The 21966-nt window shown below is 48.5% G+C and overlaps 1 protein-coding gene across 4 annotated transcripts in view; it reads left to right on the forward strand.

Annotated features, from left to right (window-relative positions):
- Positions 1-21301, forward strand: part of Phactr3 (phosphatase and actin regulator 3) — a 207782-nt gene extending 186481 nt beyond the window's left edge. For all 4 annotated transcript variants that reach the window (XM_075963274.1, XM_075963273.1, XM_075963275.1 and 1 more), the window contains exons 9-13: positions 13315-13370; positions 16574-16635; positions 17757-17897; positions 19154-19230; positions 20663-21301. In XM_075963274.1, the coding sequence (XP_075819389.1) occupies positions 13315-13370; positions 16574-16635; positions 17757-17897; positions 19154-19230; positions 20663-20678 (352 nt within the window). In that variant the 3' untranslated portion in view covers positions 20679-21301. The remainder of the gene's footprint in view (positions 1-13314; positions 13371-16573; positions 16636-17756; positions 17898-19153; positions 19231-20662) is intronic.
- Positions 21302-21966: the final 665 nt, after the last annotated feature.

The following is a 21966-nucleotide window of genomic DNA, read 5'->3' on the forward strand; positions in this document are numbered from 1 at the left end:
GAGCGGGAAGTTCAAGGGCAGATAGGACGCTAGAGTTAATTCATGGAAAATCCAGCACTGACACAAAGGCTGAGTGGAGCCCGGGTTTCTTTGTGAGTGCGCGGGTAGTGTGGGGTGTGGCTGTGACCACATGTGTGCATGTGTGTAAAGCCAGAGGCCAACCTTGGGTGTTACCCCTAGGAATGCCGTCCATCCACCTCCTTGGAGATGGGTCTCTTTCTCTCTCTGGCTTGGGGCTTACCAATTAGGTTAGGTTGACTGCCCAGAAAGTCCCAGGGATCTTTCTGTCTCTGCCTCCCAGCAGATAACTGGATGGGCAGCACACCTGGGCTCTGGTGATCCGAACTCGGGCCCTTGTGATTGTGTGCCAGGTGTTACCAGCTGCACCATCTCCCTAGTTCCTGACAGATGGGCATGGCAGGAGCGCCCATTCCTATGCCCTTTTGTTCTTCACTGTAGCGGACATTGTGTGTGTGTGCGTGGTGAGTGTATGCTGTGCGTGGTGTGTGTATGCTGTGCGTGGTGTGTGTATGCTGTGTGTGTGGTGTGTGTGTGTGTGTGTGATATGTATGCTGTGCGTGGTGTGTGTATGCTGTGCGTGGTGTGTGTATGCTGTGCGTGGTGTGTGTATGCTGTGCGTGGTGTGTGTATGCGGGGTGTGGTGTGTGTATGCTGTGCGTGGTGTGTGTATGCTGTGTGTGGTGTGTGTGTGTGTATGAAAGGGGGAGGGAGTGTGCATGCATGTATGTGTGTGATATTATTTGAGACACTTGGGAAACACGTTCTTGGAACATGAGATCTGAGATCTGAGATCAAATTTTGTTGGTGTCTCTGAGACAGAATCTCACTGTGTACCCTTGGATAGCCTTAAACTCACAGTACTCTGTCTCAGCCTTCTAGATTCTAAAACAATAGGTGGGCAATACCTTGCCTGGTCACAGCTGGCATTTGGGACAAAAACATCACAGGATGCTGTACCTATACAGCCCATGTTACAGTCCTACCAGTGATGATGGGGATGTCCCCAGCAGTGAAGGGACCAAGCAGTGGTGCTGGAATGTACATCTCCACTCTCATCGGCTCAGGGCACCCTATCCCTGTCCTTGGCAGCACTGTCATGCCAAGCTTGCTGCTCTCTGCCACTCTGCCAGTGCCCCTGCAGGACTAGATAGCAGCCCGGCTCTGCAAGGCAGGCCATCTGTGTCCCACACACGAGAGACCATAGGCAGTAAGAGCACCCTGGCCACTTTTCCCTGCAGAGTGGCTCACTCTGTAGAAGGAGATAGGGTAGTGGTGAGGGACAGAGCCCCTGCTCCTGGGAAGGGCTGCATCCCTCTGTGGCTAGCTCTGCGCCTCCCCTGGGTGTGCCCACAGCTTGCCCCCCTGCTAATGGCCATTCAACAGTGGTGGGGGAACCAGGTGGGAATAGTTGGGGCTGGTCTGCTTCCTTGTTCTGAGCCTCGCAAAGGCCTGGAGTCAGTTTCCTGGACAGAGGGAATGGCATGCACAGAAGCTGTGAGGTGGGAGCATTGTTTCTATGTGTGTACGTACCCCCAGACTCCTGTGTCAAAGCCTACCCCCTTTGTGATGGTGTTTGGGGTAGAATTGGGAAGGTAGTTAGGGCCTCTCATGGGATCAGGAGTCGGTGCTTGCACTGGTTTTGTGTTTGTGGTAAACAGGTGAGGGATGGAGAGGTGTATTGGGCTCACGGCAGCGTGGAAGTGCAGACACGGCTGCTGGGAAGTCACCATCGATGGCGAGACATGGTGACGGGAGTGGGAGGCAGCTGGCCGCATGGCACACGCAGTCAGGAAGCATGGAGATGACTCCCGGTCCTTAGCTCACTGTCTCCTCTCTGCTCAGTCAGGGACTGCAACCCGTGGGATGGTGCTACCCACATTCAGGGCATGCCTTCCCATCTCTGTTAAACTTCCTGGAAACATCCTCACAGACACGCCCAGCAGTGTGTCTTCTGGGTGATTTCAGGTCAGCTCAAGCTGAGAGTGAAGGGGAAACCATTGCAGCCTCTTATTAAAGAGGCCCCAGGGAGACCACCCCTCCCTCTGTAGCGTGAATGTGCTGGATACCCAGTCCCCTGGTACCCAGGTTCAGGCTTCCTAGACTCTGGAAATGCGAGACACACGTTTCTGCAATTTATCACCCACCCTGGTTTACTGTTACGGTTGATGAAGAGCAAGCCAGCAGGTGGGCCAGACCAAGAGAAGGAACCAACAGAGCGGGAGGTGGGAGGTGGTCCTAGAGAGCAAGGCAAGCAGGCCCGGGGCACAACTCCTGGGAAGGCTTTCTGCTAACGGGGCGCATGTCCAGCTGGCCTCCTTCTATGGAGTGGGTAAGCATGGGGCTCCTCAGGGACTCTCTAAGTGTGTGCGTGAGCACACAGATACTTTGGTGGTCCTGGGCCACTGTGGGACAGTGTTAGTTCTTCCTGGCTAGACTCAGACTTGTCTGAGACCAGAGAGCCAAGCGGGGTAGAAGGGATCTGGTCGGGTATGGGCTGCCCTTGCCCCTCTGCCTTTGTCTTCAGCAGTACTTGCTGACCAGCTTGAGCCAGATCTATGCCTTGTTCTACCCCTTGCATGGGGACAAGAAGGGATCATGTATACACCTGTTACTAAGTCACTTATGAGGTGACATGCCCGTCCTGTCTCTCAACACTCAATGGGCGGGGCCATCTTGACAGGTACCCCTGCCCACACTCTCTGTCGCTTTACTCTGGCCCTCCCTTTCTGCCACATGTGCCCCTGGCTCTCCTCCACATGGTGCGGTCCTCCCTTCAGAACCAGAACCTGATGGCTGGCATTTAGAGTAATTGTCTCTTTTTCCCCGAGAGGAAAGAACTTCCTACAGGCAGCTTACATGTGAGGTTCCAAGATGGATGACCTGTACTTCCTTCCCAGCCAGGTGCCCCCAATCCCACTTTTTTCTCTTTTTCAAGGCATCTCCTGAGGACCTGAGAGTCTCCCCCTGGAAGATTCTTAGTGCCATTTCAGTGTTACCAATATTGGGAGCAGAGTGGGAAGGGCCCCATGAGCTAAGGTCAGGTCGAAGTCTCTCAGGTGGCCTGGGACTCATCTAGAGAGGCAAGCACTCTTGGCTTGTCAACCTCTGCCTGTCCTAGTACCTCAGGGGCCCTGACTCCTGCTGCAAGGGGAGGGTTTACCTGGGCTTTTGTAGGCAGCCTGGAAATACCCTTTACCCACACAGCGAGGGTGACCACGGTGTCGGGCAAATGGTGCAGCTCATAGGTCACCTGGACCATGCAAGCTTCTCTCTCCTCAACGTAGATGCAAGGAGGGGCCACTAAGTGCAGGAGTGCATGGCAGCCACTGGCAGGGCCATCCCTGGGGCCTCTGGGGACTCTGGGATAGGGTCATGGAGGGTCAGTACTGAGGGCTTCTACGGTGATTCTGTCCTGACCCCAGGAGAAAGTGTCCTGCAGATTAAGGGCCAGCTCCTGAGCAGTGAAGACTTGATGCTCCCAGGAATGTGGGCTGCAGCACATGGACAAACACGAAGCACTCTTGGAGTGTTGCACAGACCACTTCCTGGAAGACAAGGGCTCTGGAAGGGAAGAAAGAGCCTCGTTCTGGCCAGGGCCTTACCAAGAATCTTCCCTGTGTTTCAAGAAGCAGCTGTCCGTGATGCGATGGCATCCCGTGGGTCTGGTCCATTACCCACTGATGTCATCCTGATGACTGTGTAGGTGTAACAATGCAGTTCCCACCCTGTCTCCTAATGAGGTTGTGTCTGAGTGCCTGCATAAAATGGATGCTATTTTATGGAAACTTAACTTCTCTTTTCTCCCCTCATATTCTGAATTGGACATTACATCCATGCGTGTGTGCACATGTGTTCATGCATGTGTGTGGAGGATAGAGATCAATCTATGGTGTCTTCCTCAAACTTTGGCCACTTTATTTCTTTGAGGCGGGGTTTCACACTGGATTCAGAACTCACCAACTCAGCTTGGCTGGCTGGCCTGCAAGCCCCAGACTTCCCGAATGGTGTTATTACAGGCATGAGAGGCTGTGACCCGTTCTTTGTTGTTGTTGTTGTTTTATATATTCTGCATAAAATTGCACATTCTATGCACTTAGCAGCCATTTGTATTTTTCTGAACTTCTTGTAGGGGACTGTGTCACACTAGTGTCATCAGGGTATCCTGACTTATCAGGAAGCCACGATATTCATAGAGCCGCAATAGGACAGCTCTGCCCTGGAGGAAAGGTGTCCTGACTATTGGGAAGCTGGGCTACCTGAAGCTGGGGTGCGGTGGGGGATGGTCTCCCTGCATGATATAGGGATCCTGCTCTTCTCCTGGAGAGCCACTACAACCCAGTTCTGCTCTGTTCCCTCACTGGAGCGTCCTAGCAGAGCTATCTGCTTCTTCTTCCGCCCAATCTGCTAACACTCTGCTGAAGGCATTTCTGAAGCCTCCTGCAGAAATGTAGCAATCTCCTCCAGCTTCCCCGAAAAATTGTTACCTTTCCCCAGCTAGCCTTGCTCAGCCCCCTTAAGGAGCATCCTAGTAAGGTTAGTCTGTTCTGCTGTCTTACTGAAGCCCCCTAAGGAGCATCTCAGCAAGGTTTTTCAGCTCAGTACCCTAAGGGACATCTCAGCCAGGTTCTTCTGGTCTGTGCTGGTGAAGGAAGGTCGTCACCCAAGACTCTTTTGAGAAAGAGATTTATTTGGGAAGGAGGAATCCAGGAGAGTGGCTGCCAGGAAGGGTTTAATGGTAGCTCTTAACTGAAGTGAAGAGGCTTATATAGGGCTTCTTAGGGGTGGAGTTTTCCCAGGGAGAAGGGGGATTGGTTAGTTTTTCCCTGCTCGGGGATTGGTCAGTTTAACTGGTCAGGGACCAAGATGGCTCTGACTTCATGGGCCAAACTGTGTTTCTTTCACTGGTCCTTTGGAGCTTTTTGCCTCTAATTTTAGGACTAGGGCATATTTCTTTCACTAGCTCTCTATACTCTCCATAGAAATAGCACCTACCGAGCTATTTCTCTAGCCCCTGATGTGCTCTGGAGTGAGTGTGAAGGTTGATTAGAGGTGAAGCTGGGTAGTGATCTATGTTATGCAAAGGGGACGTAGGTCTAGTACGGTTGGGGACCCTGATTTGGGGAGGGCACCCTGGCACCAGGAGCCCATTTGAAGCTGTTACTTGTCGTGTTCCATAGCACAGGGCACAGAGCACAGAGCAGGAGCCGAAAGTGATGCAGGAGTCACCGTGGACTGCCCAGCCTCACTGAGGACAGCTGGATATAGTCCATCTTGGGTTTTTATGAAGGCCAGCCTATGGTGGGCTGAAGGGGAAGGGGACTCTGGATGGTTATCAGTATGGTCAGATGTGGAGACCCTGGGGTGTTGGGAGTGAGTACAATTACAAAGCAAAGATTACTGGGTGGGAACCAAGTTTAAGATGGGGAAGTGGGTTGTACAAGCCATAGGTATCGGGGTGGCAGGAGAACAAGTTGACTTTGGACATGGGAATGGAGGCTTTGGGTCTCCACCTACCCTTGTGTCCAGAAAGCTGGGGCAGGTAGCTGCTGTGACAGGATTATCCTAGGTGTGTGTGTGTGTGTGTGTGTGTGTGTGTGTGTGTGTGTGTGGTGTTAGCAGCTGGCATCTTCCTAGGTAAGCCTTCAGTGAGTGGAGAACCCACTGCTCAGAGGGGTATGATTCCAGTGTGGGTCCTCTTTCCTCTCTAGGTCTGGAACTGGCTGGAGCTTCTGTTGGGTACTCAGTCCTGTTCTCCTCATGGCGGCTTGCTCTTGTCATGTGGGCCTGTCCTCTGGAAGCCCTCTGGAGAAGACTGCTCTGCCCTTGACCCCCAGTCTCTAGGTGTACTCCCGTCACCCGGCAGTTTGTAATCAGGGTCCATGCTCTGCCGCCTTTGACCGGAGCAGGCAGTAGTGAAAAGTTCTTTCCCCTTGCCTGGTTCTAGATCTGAATGGTAATGCTGCCTCCCCCCCCCCCGCCGCCCCGCTCACTGGGGAATCCCAGTTTCATAGTGACTCAGGACTAGCTATGGGGCAGGATCACCTCCCAAAATAGCCGCAGGATCCGTGGGTACAGCGCCGTCTGCTTTCCAGCTGCGGCCTGTCTCTAGGCGGCACCTGCCTCTTCTGGAAGGAGTCTCTCAATGTCAGTTGACCTGGTGGAGCTCTGAGCGGAGTCTTGGTTAGGATGGCCTTGGAACTGGCAGCTGGGAATCAATGCTTGTAGGGCTGTCATTGTGAATCCCTTCTGAAGCCAGACCCACTATGGGCTGAGCATCTCAAAATTTCCTGTGGCGCTGTAGCCGCCTAACCCGGAGCATCAGGTAGCTGAGACCTTGTGCCAAGGAGGACTTGGAGGCTGCTGTCCTCTGAGGGCCTGGTGCGTGCTGCCTCATGCTTCTGTGTTTCAGCCGGCCCTTATGGGGAAGCCGAGACATGCGTGTTCAGAAGGAAAACGAATCGTCAGAGGGATCAGGTACCTTACCAATGTTGTAGGTCTAGAGTCAGCTTAGAAAGCATTCGCATCTGTCTCTGCCTCGAATCAAGGCTCCTCTCATAGAGGAGGATGGAAAGAGTAATGGAAGCTGCAAGTTTATACAAGTTGTGGGTACTCAGAGAGCTTAGAACGAGGTGACGGGAGGCCATTGCCCAGAGAGGGACAGACCGTCTGTGAATAGAATCACAGGGTAGATTGAGGCTTGAACACAGTAACCTGGGGACGGTATCCCAGGGAACCATGTGGGGGAGGAAGGACAAGTTAGGAGCATGGCTGCAGCTGAGAGAGGTAGCAGGCAGCGTGTACTGAGTGCTCTCTGCATGGCCTCCCAGGTCCTCCTGATACCCGAAGACCCTGCTGCGAGTAGGAACAACGAGGCTCAGAGAAGATCAACTCCTCCTGGGTTGACTGTGGTGGGGTCTGAAGCCAAGCTTCCTGGCTGGCCTGTGCCGCCATAGCTAGGGTGCACACAAGGCTCCGTGCCCCAGAGTCATCTCAGAGACTTGCCCTGTTTCCAGAGGCAAGTTCTTGTCATCCATACATACACAGTGTTTACATATAATGACATGGAATGTGTTATAGTAAGAAAAGCACCAAGCCTTCTTTGCTCACAAAATCTAATTTCTTGGTTTTTGTATTGGTGACATATCTTGGGGTGGTTTTCATGGGCACACAACAGCTGTACATTCTGAGAGTGTAAAACATGGAGATGTTGTTCATTGGACAACCCTGGGATTCCTGGGCTACCCAGCTATCCTCACCAACGTGTGTGTGTGTGTGTGTGTGTGTGTGTGTGTGCGTGTGTGTGTGTGCGTGTGCGTGTGTGTGTAGAGCACTCAGAGCTTCTCTCTTGGTGATTTTGAATTCTACATGATATATACAAATGGTATTGTCACCATTTCCAACTGTGGAGGGATAGGGCACGAGTGTTTGTTCTTTCGTGACGGCTGTGGCTTTGTCCCCAGGCAGCAATCACTCCTGTCTATCCTTGGTAGTTCTGTGAGCTCAGATGTTGTAGTTTGTACATCTGAGTGAAACCAAGGTATCTATCTTTCTGTGTTAGCCTTATTAAGGAAACATAATAATCTCCAGATCCTTCCATGTTGCCAGAAACTACAGGATTTGATTTTTTCTAACAGGAACAATAGTATTTAATTATGGACATATTTACTGCAGAGTTTTTTGGTGTGTGTGTGTGTGTGTGTGTGTGTGCATGTTCATGCGTGTGCAGGTCAGAAGGCAACCTCAGATGCCATGTTTAGAAATGCCATTCACCCCTTGGCTTGGAGTCCACCGAGTATGCTAGGGACCCACATGTTGCCCTCGCCCCAGAGCTGAGACTATAGGCATCCACTGATCAACCTGACTTTTTACCGGAGCGCTGGGGATCAAACTCATGTCTTCATGTTCTGCAGCAAGCACTTGACTGACTGAGCCTTCTCTGCAGCCCACATTTTCTCTGTCACCAATGGTTACCAAAGATGATTCTCTATCTTGACTATTATGGGTAGTGCTGTTCCAGGTGTCCGGCTCATAGGAGCATTAGTCCAGAAGAACATTGCTATGGGACCAGAAGAGACAGCCAGACTGTGCTTCTCCTTTGGCAGCTCCCAGCATTGCCCTGTTCTAATTCAATCAGCTGCCATTCCCCAGTGTAGCCAAGCCCTGTCTGGCCCACATCAAGGCCTCTTCTTGGACAGTTCTTTGGTTTTAGCCCCAGCATCCCACTAAATATGAACAGATCCCTGATCAGTCTATTAGGAGAGGCCTGTGGTAGCATTTACCTCTGCCTTAGTCTGGGGCCAGACAAATGGAAGACCCTAGGCAAGGCCAGAGGCCCCCAGAGGGAACTCGTGCACATTGCACATCTCAGTGATCATAGCCATTGTGTAGAAACAGGCTGAGACCCCCCCACTTCCAGGCTGCAGAACTGGACACAGGAATGGTCCATCCTTGCTGGAGGCCTTTGCTGACTGGAGTCAGGGCAATCTCCAGTCTCGTGCTGCTGGGGCAATGGCTGGGCTGTTTGCCCAAGCAGTGCAACTATCCCAGTGTGTGGCCTGGGGAGTCTTAGGGAGCACTCATGGACATCCCAGACCCTGAGCAGCTGATGTGGGAGAAGAGTGGGGTCTTAGAGGGGTGTACAAAGCAGCAAGTCTTGAGGGCTGGCTTCAGCCTGCATGTTGTGTGGTCTTTGTGCTTTTTAAAGTACATTCATGACGGCATCCTGAGGACTGCAGTCACCATGAATGCAAGATGAAAAGAAGGAGAGAGAAAATTTCTCTCCCTGTCTCTTGGGTACCTCTGGATTTTTGTCCTTGCAGCCTCAAGTCATCATGCACAGATCACTTTGTAGCCCCCTTTCTGTGCTCTTTCTATGATGCCAGGGGCCACCTCAGTTCTTGTCTCTAGGGAGCTGGCAGGAGAGTGGAAGAGTGTCCTGAGAGGGGACAGTGGCTCTCAGCAGATGCGCCGTAGGTTCTGAAGCTCAAAGTGAGCAGAAAGGCAGCAGGCCGGACTGCAGGTACTTACCGGGTATTCTGAGAGTGCCCAGCACCTGGATGCTTGGCAGAGGTGTAGGGCACCAGCATGAACGCTAGACATAGGTGCCTTCTGCACCACAGGCATGGAAAGGATTGGAGAGAAAGAGAGAGAGAGAGGAGGAGGAGGGCATGTCTGATGGAGGACGATCTATAGAGGGAGAGAGGTGTGAATGCTGGAGAGGATGGGAGTATCTGATGAAGGGTCTGTCTAAGGGAGAGGACCTGAGCGTCTGATACAGGCGTCCTTTCTGTGGTACCAGCCCTATGGGGGGCTCCACACAGCAGGGGACAGATACCATAACGCTCATGTCTACCTGCATCCAGTCTGTGCTGATTCTTTCAGCCCTGTAAGTGGGCAAAGCAGGAGTTCAGCCAGCACAGCCCAGGCTGGGAAGAACATGGCCCCTGACAGCCAATGGCCAGGGCAGAGTCGTCTGGTTTTCAGAAGTCAGTACCTTGACTCCAGGTGCTGACCCAGTGGAGCAAAGCTTGTCATCCTCCCACAGACAGGAATGTGAAGGTGCAGACACCCCCTTTACAAATCTTCAGTACCCAACTGGGCATTCCACACAGTGTGTTGGCTGCCTCTGCCTCCACAGTCCAGTTCACCATTCCTGATTGAATTCACAGCACATGTCAGGGCTTTAGGTGACTTTCAGGTTGATAACTGCGGAAAGCCACTCTCCTACTAGCTCTCCTGCACAAGGTCCTACAGGGACTCACAGACACCTGGGACCTGTCATGCTCCTGGAAGTGGGTGAGGAAAGCCCAGCCCACACTCTTTCCTCCAGCCTTCAGACACTCCCTCCCGGGCATACTAGATGCTCTTGTGTCAAGATGCCTCTCTCCTTCGGGAGTACTTCTGCCCTGTGGTGCTGCCCTTACCTACCACATCAAGTCTTACTGTGGGGAGTCAGCTCTAGGTGGTAAGTCATTGTTACCAAACCACGACAGAGCAGTCGAATGAGAATCATGAGCAGGCATCCCACTGGGCTGTGACGCCCACGGGCCTGCTCTTCACTTCCCTGTGCTCCTGGCCTCCTTGGCTCCCAGAGCACTTCTGCTGGTGCACTTTCTTGCTGTTTCCTGGCTCCTTGTCCCTAAGATGATAGCACTAAGGTGGTAGCACTGTCCAGACTGGATGCTACATTCCAGGGAATGGGAAAACACCCAGTGCCCATTCTATCCATCCTTCACCAACACCTGTTGCTGCCTCTCTGGGCTCACTGGCTAAGGCACACCACGTCCACTCTCAGGGAATTCTAGGAACATGAGGTTTCCCTTGGGCCCAAACCTCCTTTCCCAGGCTCTGGTTCTGCCCACAAAATGTCCATGTCCCCCTGGCCTAAGTGGCTACTGCTTTGGCAGCCAATGCCTGTCCACCTCACGGAAGGTCAGGCTTGGCTGTTCCTGCCATCCATTGCCCACTGTCTGTCCACTGTGATCCTCTCTGCTTTGGATCCAGCTGTTCCGAGGGCTCCTGTGGCCTGACTTGAGACCAGATATCTGACTCAATTCCCATCTGCCACATGCAGAACTAGCGGGTGTCAGGCTCTCCTATTGTTCTGGTCTCAGATGCTGGAGTTGGGGTGGAGGCAGGGGTGATACCTCATTAGCTCAGGTGCAGGCCCTGTTCCCTGAGCTAAAGCTCAGGTGGTCAGATGTCCCTGTGAACCATCTCATTCCAGGGTTTTGTACTTTGAGTGGGGAGTTCGTTAGTTTTTTTTTTTTTTAAAAAAAAAAACCTCCATCTAATTCCATAAACATTGGTTGAGAAGCTAACCAGAGGTTGTACAATGGTGACAGTGTTCACAGCAATGTGATGGGATGCTCATACTAGCTATATTCACCTAACCTAGGGCTGAGCTTTTTCATGGTACCTCCTTTGTACAGCACTGTGGGAAGGAAGAGTACCACCTCCCACCTTTGGCTTGATTTGTGACTTGGTCCTGTGAGATACTCAGACTAGCCAGCCAAGGGGCCTCATGGTAGCTCAGCCGCCTTCGTGGTGGCCCACAGTGAATAGGATCCTGGACACAGGTAAAGAGGGAGAGAGACTAAGCAGTCTAGCTGTTTCCAGGCCCAGGCCAATGTACTAATTCCCTATGGTCTCTGCTTGTCTTCTGCTGGGTAGCAAACCTGAAGAATGGCATTTGGAGCTAGGAGGAAGTGCCTGGCACAGGTGACCACTTCACACAGATAAGAATAACAGATATCATAGAACAGCGCCATTAGGATTGCTTTTCTGAAAGCATGCATTGATGCCCGAATCCCAATTTCACAGGGGTAATAAAGCCCTTGGGTACAGTTACCCTTGAGGTGTGCAAATTCTTGAGGTTTCTTAATCCCAAGCAAATGTTAGAAAACAGCATCTTTAATTGGCTGAGTGTATGCAACTCTTTGAAGATCTGCTTAGTTCTCCTTGCGTGTGAGAAGTAAGGCTCAGAAAAGCCAAGTGCCCTGCCTGCAGATACTCAGCTAGAAAATGGCAAGCTCTGACCATCAGGGTATGTCTTCCCCCTTCCAAAGCTCATCCTCTGTTTCCCTGTCATATTGCCTTTGGTGCTACAGCACTCCCTGTCAATGGAGTGCTTCATGAGCAGGTAGAAGGAACACCTTATGTTGTTCTCTAGCCCCAGAACCATCAAGAAAAAGCCTACTCACATAATATGTGCTCCAGGACCTCATAGGCTTAACTGCAGCAGGTTGACATGTGGTCTCTCCTTCTCTTAGTCGTTAGGCCCTTTCTTGTCACCAGGAGCTCAGTGCACCTGCACCTTCCCCCGATTCCCCTGCCCTGCTCAACTCCTTATCCCTCACATCTATTCTGTGTGGGGCCACCGTAAAATGGCTGATTTCTTGTCCATCTGCCTTTCCCTCTGGACAGCGAGCTCCCCCAAACCTTATAGACTCAGCAGTGTGACCAGGGGACTTGGGACAGTGACTGATGCATAGTTGGTGGTCTAGGGTCATTTGAGAAGGTGTAGGGCCACAGCAGCTGGGAGCAGGGGCCAGGTTTGTCAGGCATTACCTAGGACAGATGCGGAAACTCCTGGCTCTGGTTGCCAGACAGAAGTTGTCAGGGTCCAGGTTCAAATCTCAGGGAGCATTAGGAATAGGGTGGAGGCCACCCCCTACCCTGCAAGAGCTGGCAGACAAAACTCTGGGTGAGCCTAAAGCAAACTGTGTTCCAGTGTGGAGGGAGGCATGGAGCAGACATATCACGCCCTGGTCTTTGTGCTGGGACAGGGGTTATAAATAGATACATAGTTCTGGAGACAGCATTTTCACAGGGGCAAAATGTTATAGTTCCCGATTCTGAGCATTCAGGGCCTTGGCCCTGATGCCTCTCTCCAGTGGCTGAGGATCCGGAAGTAGGAAGGCTTCTGGCTCAAACCCAAGGCCATTATTTTAGATAAAAGTAATTGGAGCTTGGCATTGACTTTTGTCTAATTATGCCTCCCTCTCCTGACAAACCCTTTGTTTATATTTTGTGTGGTTTTGATGTTTTATTTTTTGGGCTGCGTCCTCCAACTCCCCAAGCCAGAGACCATCTGAAAAGGAAATAGTAATTTGTCTCCACACAGCACACTGGCACACTCATCTGGGCTGCTAGAGGGAGAAAGGGAGGCGGGAGGCGCATGTGTGGGCGGCTCCTTTCCTAGTTAGCTGGGAGATCCCCAGCTGTCATTGGTGTTAGCGCTGTGTGCTCACTGACGGGAGGCAAGGCCCCTCAGCTGGCCCTAGACACTCCCCCTGGGTGGGGCAGAGCAGAGGAGGCTCCCTCTCAGTCTGGCAGGCAGGTGGCTGGATTTCTGGGCTGATTTCCTTGTGCTGAGGATGGAGGATGGAGCTGATGCCTGGAAGCCAGGATCTGGGGGCATGGCTGCAGTCAGAAGCCTGAAGCCCAGCCGTGGTGCTGCCTGCCTCTCCATAAGCTAGTGGGCAGGGAGACTTTCCTGAATGAATCTCTGTACTGCTTAAACATGCATGTGGCTGGGTGAACCGAGCACCAGACGGGGCAGGTGATGGTGTGGAGTGGAGCGAGGACCTCCTCTGTGAACCGGCTTTCCCTCCCACATGGAAGTCTGACTTGATTTTGCCAGCAAGAGGCTCCAGTGGTCCACGCTCTTCTCCCTTTCGGAAGGTGATCTTGAACTTGAGTGTATGCCAGGCGCCTCTCGCTGCACAGACCCTGGCTAGAACTTTCAGGTGCCACCATGGTGCAAAACATAATCCTGGTGTTTTTCCGCAGAAGGCTGAGCCAGAGACCAGCTGTGGAGGAGCTGGAGAGAAGAAATATCCTGAAACGTGAGTAGCGGGTGATTCCTCTAGAGGTTTCCCTCGCGTGTGCTGAGGCTGCTGCAGGAATCTGAGCTCTCGTAGCCCAGCCCAGCACTGCAGGCTGAACATGCTGGGTTTGCTAAAATCTGAGTAGCTAAGCGATTCTGAAAGAAGGGCCTCAAAGTGGCTGCATTCAGAAAGCTTCTAAAATGAAATAAAAATAGCTCTTCCCTAGAATAATTAAACATGTTATTTTCAGCTTTGTCAGATGGTCCTGTAGATCCCAGGGAAACAAGTCATTAACCCTGTGCATGTTGGGTACCAAGCAGAGCTCCTAGGGAGTTTGCAGTGGGGGGGTCCTATTGGCACTAGAAATCAGACCCAGTCAGGAGTTGTACCAGAGTATGGCACACCCCTCACTTGTTCCTCCTAGGAGAAATAAATGACAGCTCACGTGAGCAGGGAAACTTCTGTGGCTCACAACTTTGGGTTCCAGCCTAGTTAGGTATGTGAATGTGCTGAACACAGGTGTCCAGCGATACTGTCCACTGTTTGCAAGGTTCATGTCTTTGGTAGTGGAAGGTAGTCAAACCCTCCTAAGGTGTGCCCTGAGTGGTGCTGACCTGACAGACTCATCTTTGAAGTATTTTCTATGGTATGTGTTGTCTTTGGGTCAATTCCGTAGCATGACTCAAGTCTTTCTCTTGCTGTGTGTTCTTTGTGAACACCCTTTTCAGAGTTGGAACAGTACCAAGGCTGACCTGGTACTACCAGAGGCCACAGAGCCTTAATCTGCACATGCAACTCAACCCATTCTTCTCACGTCTTTGCCTCGATACTGCCTTCAACCTTAAAGCTATCCCCAAACTTTGAGACTGCTAGGGGAAAACCTTTAAGATTAGGAGTTGATTCTTGAAACTTACATAGTGAGTACTGTTATGTTGCCTAGACTATGGATGATATCATGCTTGATCCAGTGGACAGGACTCAAGCTATTTGAGCTATGTTTGATATTCTTATGTCATTGGTGATTATTGAAAGCTGTGGTCTAGACTTGGACAAGGGAAGTTCCAGATTTAGGACATGCCATACTCTAGGTGTGCTACCGGCACAGTAAGAGAGCCCCAGGTCATAGCCGTGTCTTCTATATGTGTAACCAGGTCCCCCACCCACACACACCTGTGCTTCTAATTGTGTTACTATCTGAAATAACAATGAAGTCTTAAAAATAGACTGTTTGGTGAGTGGAGCTAGCAAGCAGCTGGAATTGAAAGCACTCACCTTTAGCCTGCAGAAGTGGATTTCCCTTGTGATGGCCATGGCAACACATTGTAAACACAGCGCCTTTGCCAGCAAGCCCGATTTATCCTTACACAGAAGCCTTGTCAAGTATCCTGAGTGGGAGGATGTAAGAAGCCCACTATTTGATTTGTGTGGTTCTGTTTTGTTCTGTGGCACAGATAGGGCTAGCATATATGGAAAAAGGAGTAGCACGCCTAGCTGTGCACACTACATGTGAGTCCACTTGTGACTAAACTTTTCTTTCCTTCAAGAGGAGACATATATCAGTGCATCTGACATACACTCACAATTCCATGTATTGGTAGCCTAATCGAATATGATGACTGGGTTAATCCTTACCACAAATCTAAGAGTTGTGCTATTGTCCCCATTTTACTAGTGAAGCAGCTAAGGCCCCTGGAGGAAATGTGACAGTTTAACATATGAATGCTGGCTCACCTCCTGGCTGCCCAAGTTCTTAGTCCCCTCATTGGAATAATCACATGTCCCTGGATACCCATGGAAGATACACATAAAGCTGTCCAAAGTTCTGGAATAACTTCTCCAAATTGTGTGTCTACCCTTGGTGGTAATGATGGCATTTTCACAGTTAAGGGAGCATGGGAAATCCCGCTTTTCCCCAGTCTTTTCACAAGGAGACTGACTATACTTAGGGTTTGCCCATGGCTTTTGTAAGAAATCAGAACTGCTTCCATGCCATAGTTCCAGCCTCTCAGGATTGGTCTGATACATTTTCAGGGTTTCCAAGTAGTTTCACTACTTTGTAACTGTAGCTTATAACAGTGCTGGAGAAGCAAGTATATGACATGATTGTGTTTCTCTCTAAAATGCTCTAGTCTAAGATAGCTTTAAAAGAAAAAAATATTGAAAAGCACACTCAGATGTATTAAACACCCACATACCCATTTGCTCCAATACATGAGTGTTTGAAATGTACTATTTAAATAAATGCAGATAATGTGAAATTATGTTAGGTGTAGGTTTCAAGGATTCCCTTCCCCAAACATGACTGTGCTGCTGTTCGGTTTGTTGGTGGGTGAGATCTGTTTCCTAGGTGGGAGTTCTGTTAAGGTTGGATGGAGACCTGAGTCTTTATTTAGCAACCAAGAATGCCAGAAATAGGACTACATTCTTCTCTCTGTATCCAAGGGCCAAGCTTACAGTACCGCAGTACTTCAACATACTGTACTATCTTTAGCTCCCAATATGAACACAACGCAAGAGGCAAAGCCAATTCTGAGGGCCTTTGTCCCCTGAGAAGGTACTGTCATAGACAAATATTTATGCTTCAACAATAGAGAAGCAGTTGAGTTTTGAGTATGCTCATATTTGATATTATGTTACCCAGAATCTGAAGTTTTTGTGCTGTCTAAAAGGTGTACACATTTGTCAAATGGAAAGACAGAGACAAACTATGGCTACTTAGAGCTGAGCACATGCGCGATTGTGCTATAGCGACTGTACGCGCCGTGTTCCTACATAAACAAAGATATATTTGAGTGGAATGAAGACCAACAGACAGTTGCTCCCCAAAAGTAAGCAGCATCAACAGACCTCTACTGTATAGGGCAGAGGAAAATTAGACTAGGAAGGATGGCCAGGCAGTGGTGGTACACACCTTTAATCCCAGAACTTGGGAGTCAGAGGCAGGCTGATCTCTGTGAATTTGAGGCCAGCCTGGTCTACAGAGAGAGTTCCAGTACAGGCTCCAACACTACACAGAGAAACCCTGTCTAAAAAAGGAAAGGAAAAAAGAAAAAGAACAAAACAAACTAGGAGTGTGACATCTTTGGCCAGCATGCCCTAAGCAGCTTTCGGGAAAGTGACTCCAAACCCAGATATCTATAAAGTAGTCCTAGGAAATCTGGTGGCTGCTTGTGTAACAAGAAATGCTTAACCTGCTTCTATCTCTACTTTAATCTTCACAGAAAGGAATGATCAGACAGAGCAGGAAGAAAGGAGAGAAATCAAGCAAAGATTAACAAGAAAGGTATTGTTCTAGGTTGCTTTCTATTGCTGTGTTAAACACCATGGCCAAAAGCAATGTGGGGAGGGTTTGTTTATATTTCCAAGTCATCGTCCATCACTGAGGGAAACTGAGGCAGGAACTAAAGCAGATACCATGAAGAAATGTTGCTCTCTGGCTGGCTCAGGGACACATGTTCAGGGGAGGCACCACCTCCAGTGAGCTTGGGCCTCCCACATCAGTCATCAGAAAAATGTCCACACAGACATACTCACAGGCCAATCTGATGGAGGCAATTCCACAACTGGTATTGCCTCTACCAAGGTGACCGGAACTTATGTAGAGTGGACAAAACTAATCTGCACAGGATTATAATGAAAGCATTTTATTTTATAAATAGACGTGAACTAGAGAAAGCTTGTGCAGCATTTTGATGGTGAGTGCAAGGCATCCTATGACTTCGTGCTTTCCCAGACAACATGGGAGCAAGCTGTCAAAAACATGGGGTCAAAGCAGTGCCTTTTGACATTTCCCAGTGTCTACCTAGGCGGTGAGGCCCTAAGAGTAATTAGTTGGGAAGTCAATCACCCAAATACCACTTAATTCCTCGCTAGAAGGCAGCTGAGCATTATTTACACTAAGAACCGCATACCTTTTAGACTTGTCACTCTGAGCTGCCCTGCTGCTCTGATTACAGAACATGTCAGTATCAAGGGTCTGTGTGACATCAAGCTTTATTTACAATGGCTGGTCTAGGAAGCAACACCACAGCCCAAATCTGCCTCCCAATTTACTCCCTCCACTGTACGGCTGACCCAGGCAGTTGAGTTTGGAGCTAGCAGAACAGACTTCCAGCCCTTCAGGAGAGTAGTAGTCAGCATTATAGACTGCTGACCACGTGCAATTTATCAAGCACTCCTTGACCATGTGCTCTGTCAGGACAGGCGAGTGTTGGAAGAAAGGGATTAGGCAAGGATAAATGATGCATTCTTAAATCACATTAGGGAATGTGTTCGTGCTAACTCACTAGTACAGTTGTTTGTACACACACACACACATATATATATATGTACATATACTGCTTTCTACAAGAAAACAAGTGTGACATACAATGCCTAACTATAATTATTTTTTTTTTATTTTAGCTTAATCAGAGACCCACTGTTGATGAATTGAGAGACAGAAAAATTCTGATCCGTTTCAGTGACTATGTGGAAGTAGCAAGAGCACAGGACTATGACAGGAGGGCAGACAAACCCTGGACAAGACTGTCAGCAGCAGATAAGGTACACTGCTCCTGGGCTGGCTGGGGAGTGGAGTGGCTCATCTTCTAACCAGGCTGTGGCTTTCTTAGACACTATGCCCCCCACCCTGCTCTTCCATGAAGATGATTTAGGACTGAGTTGGGAGACAGTTTTGTTCTGAAGGATACTTGGCAGCGTCATTAAGACATTTGGTGTTGTCAATGCAAGTGGTACCTGGCATATCCAATGGGTGGGCATCATAGAGTGTGCAAGGGTTTCCCAAGTGCCATGGATGTGTGAACTGCAAAACTTTGTAAGGATGGTCTAAAGGAAATGAAATGACTGAAGCACACAGAGTAAGTGACTATCTGTGCTCAAATGATTATCATCTAGTAGTAGTATAGAGGAAGCTTTCAGAATACTTTGCTTGGAAGATAAAAATTATACAATTACTGAATTACTTGTTTGTTCTTAAATATGCTTAGAAATATTCAGTTACTGTATCAACCTGGAGAAATGCTATTACCCTAGAGTTGGACACAGATGATCCAAGGGAGAGAGTATCTTTAGCAGTCAGTGTTCTCTGAATATAGGAAAACATCTTACCTCAGAGGTTTTCTATGTCTCCAGTAGATCCTCATCTCACCTGGATCCACAAGGGCTCCTCTGAATAGTGTTTAGGGAAGCCACAGGAGGGGCAGACTAGAGGCCCTAAAACAGATGCCCACTCTGCTTCTGCCACAGCACAAAAGAGAAACAGATGCTCAAAAGTTCCAGTGACGGGGCTGGTTGGGAGCACTAGCTGCTCTTCTAGAGGTCCTGAGTTCAATTCCCAGAAACCACATGGTGGTTCACAGCCATCTTAATGGTATCTGATGCATCTTCTAACATGCAGGTGTACATGCAGAGAGAGTACTTATCTACACAAAAATACATCTTCAAAATCCAAAGCCTACGGACAGGGTGGTGGGGGTCAGGAGGGTTCTGCCCCGCCCACTCACTGAAGACCAAACTTATCAGTTCAGCCACACTTGTTTAAAAGAAAAATGTTCCAGGGATGTGTGGGTTTTCTGATAGGCCAACAGCAAGATGATCAAAAGCTGATCTTATTAGTCACTGGTTCTCCAAGTCTGTGCAAGGGTCATCTGTTAGTGTGGGAAGGGTTGTCTGCCTCATTATAATACAGCAAATTAATTCCTTTCTGATTATTGATCATAGTATCTGCATATATTAATGGCCAACAATATGTAAAGGCAGTAATTTGTTAACTTGAAAATCTATACTTTTTTAAATTTCAGGCAGCAATTCGTAAAGAATTAAACGAGTATAAAAGTAATGAAATGGAGGTACACGCGTCCAGCAAGCACTTGACAAGGTAACTTTCTGCTGCATGACCTGCATGGCGTCTAGCCACAAGGAGCTTTATATGCAGCACCTCCTTGGAAAACCATTGTTACATACAGATTGGTGGCAAGAAGGGACACATTATGTTTAAGAAAATGGGTCGCAGGCTCAATTTTTCTTAGGTACTTAATTCCAGTTATCCACATCTAGGTTGCTGTGAAGTCACCCTCTATCTTCCTATCTTCTATCTATATTGATGCTAACATTGTTCACCAACCACAAAGCACACTCACTTCATCAGCACACATTTGACACAACCACAAGCACGCTCACTTCATCAGCACACATTTGACACAATCACAAAGCACACTCACTTCATCAGCACACATTTGACAGTCGGCTATGTGCAGCATACTCTGGTGCTGAGGCTGCAGCACTGACCTATACAAAAGAAGCTCCTGCCTTCATGGAGCTTATGGCAGTCGGCCAGGGTAGGGTGTTCTGCCCAGCTCTGCTCAGCTTCCCCATCAAGTTGAACAGCACACTTTATGCCCACGCTACTGCACAGAAGCAGGAGGAAAACCTCTTTCCTGCTAGTGCTAGGCACACTTTCAAAGCCCCTCTTCTCTCAGCATTCACAGGCACATGAGAACTCAGCCGTTAACAATCACATTGTCCTCTTGCTTGAAGGATGCTCAAGCCCCAGATAGAAAAAGAAAAGCAACTTTGCTCCTGTACACTACCTTCAGTTGCAGTGATGGATCCCAAGTGGCCACTACACTCATTTAAACAGTTTGCTCTGCAAACTGACTGTGGCTATCGCTACAGAGCAGAAAATAACTATGAAACTTCCCCACAACTATGACACTGTGCAAGGGTTGTAAGGAAAGAAAGTCATACAAACAAAAATTTTAAAGTTTCCTCTCACGCTGGACAGGTTAGCCTAATTGTTACTATTCTTGACGTAAGCTTAGGAAATAAAATCCTTAAAACACATTTTAATGCTCATTGAAAAGAAATAGACCATCCTGTATATGGACATAAACCATTGTTTCTGTAAGTTTTGATAGCTTTCCAATGACAAGACTTTAAAGACTAAACCCCAAACCTGAAAGTGAGGGACTAATTCAGATTTTAGTACTTCACAAAGTCAGCACAGTATTTGAGACTCACGTCAGTTTCTTGGATGTATTAAGCATTATTATGAGTTTGTTACTAATCTGAAGATATTTTCATGAGTTGCTGACACCCAGGCTGAGTCCTAGAGCTTCTGTGTATGCGGAGAATCTCACTGGCGGCTCTCACACAGGGTAGTGGTCAGAAGAAACTCTGGGAGGCCATTCAGCTACAGCAACAACTCCTTCAAGTCCTCTATGTACATCTGAGAGACTCCGAAGAACAGTAAAGTTGTTTGTGAAAGGTTTTAACTGTTAGAAATATCTAATTTTTAAAATCATTTCTAGATTCCACAGGCCATAGAGATTTTCTTCTGAGAAGAATTTGTGTTTAATTTTTGATACCAACACAGAACATTCATCAGGGAACTTTCCTCAAGTCTAACTGCTGTGTTTGTGAAAAGAGCAGAATCACACAGAGGCGCAATCCTGACCACTCACCTACAAGAGGAGCAACCCAGAGGACACACTCCCTTCTTTGATGTCTGAGGAGTGTGAACTGTTGGGGTCACTTAAGGCCCAGAGTAACTCTCCCAGAAGAAAACGTGTTTGCCTTCAGCCTTGTTCTACAGTTCTGCAGTGTCCTGGAGGACGGGCAACATGCATGTGCAGGCTCACATCCCAGCCTCCACCTCGAGGGACATGTGACTCAGTGTCATTCAGTATTTTGTTGAAAAGACATTTTTATCCTGATGATTTGAAAACTAAGTTCATGTTATAGAGTGATTTACTGTACTATACTTTCTCTTTTTTATATGATGTCTAACAAAAAAATACAGTTCCAACATTTTGATTCCTGTTAATTTTGTTCTTTAATTAAATGACTACTTATTGCAGGAAATGAACCCAGGCTTCCATTTTCTTGGGGTTGGGATGAGGTATACCTGGGGACTGTGGAAGAACAAGTCAATTCTTAAAGCCTTTGAACCATCATAATCTAAACACAAAAAAGAAAATTCCAACTTTGTTCTCTGTTGATTCTGTCAAATATATAAAGGTTTGTGCCTTGAACAACTAGTTACTCTTTTTTCAAGTTAGTTGAAAATTATGAAGGAGTATTAAGGACATTTAATCTAGAAGTAACTTACTGAAAATCCTAACATGAAAATCTATGCCTTCTTTAAAAGGAGCTCTAAGATTTTATTTACCCTACACTGTCAAAACCCACATTAAAAAAGATGAGTTGGACTGGAGATTTGTAGTAATCGTTTGCTCCAGTCCAAGGGGAGAAGGCGAGCTAATTAACAGTCCCCTACACTAGCTATGGGCTTTTGTTTGGTTGGTTTTGTGTTTGTTTTTGTTTTTACTTTTAAGTCTCTCAGAAAGAAACCTTCTTTCCCTTTGCCCAATATGCCGGTCAGCGGGAAACAATGGCTTGGAGCATGATCTCAAAGCTCCAAGACCTACACTCAAATCGAGGCTCTGTGCTCTTCCAAGCACGTGAATTGCTCGTTAGGATGGTCTTACTACTGCTGTAATATAGCTAACTGAGGTAAAGAAGCTAACATGCTAGCATGAACCCAGTATTCTCAGCCTCAGTGTGTTAGCTAAACAGCACCAAGGCCAAGTGTCCTGGACAAATGTACACATCG

This window comes from Microtus pennsylvanicus, chromosome 2, assembly GCF_037038515.1.
Source record: "Microtus pennsylvanicus isolate mMicPen1 chromosome 2, mMicPen1.hap1, whole genome shotgun sequence".
In the NCBI taxonomy this organism is placed as follows: Eukaryota; Metazoa; Chordata; class Mammalia; order Rodentia; family Cricetidae; genus Microtus; species Microtus pennsylvanicus.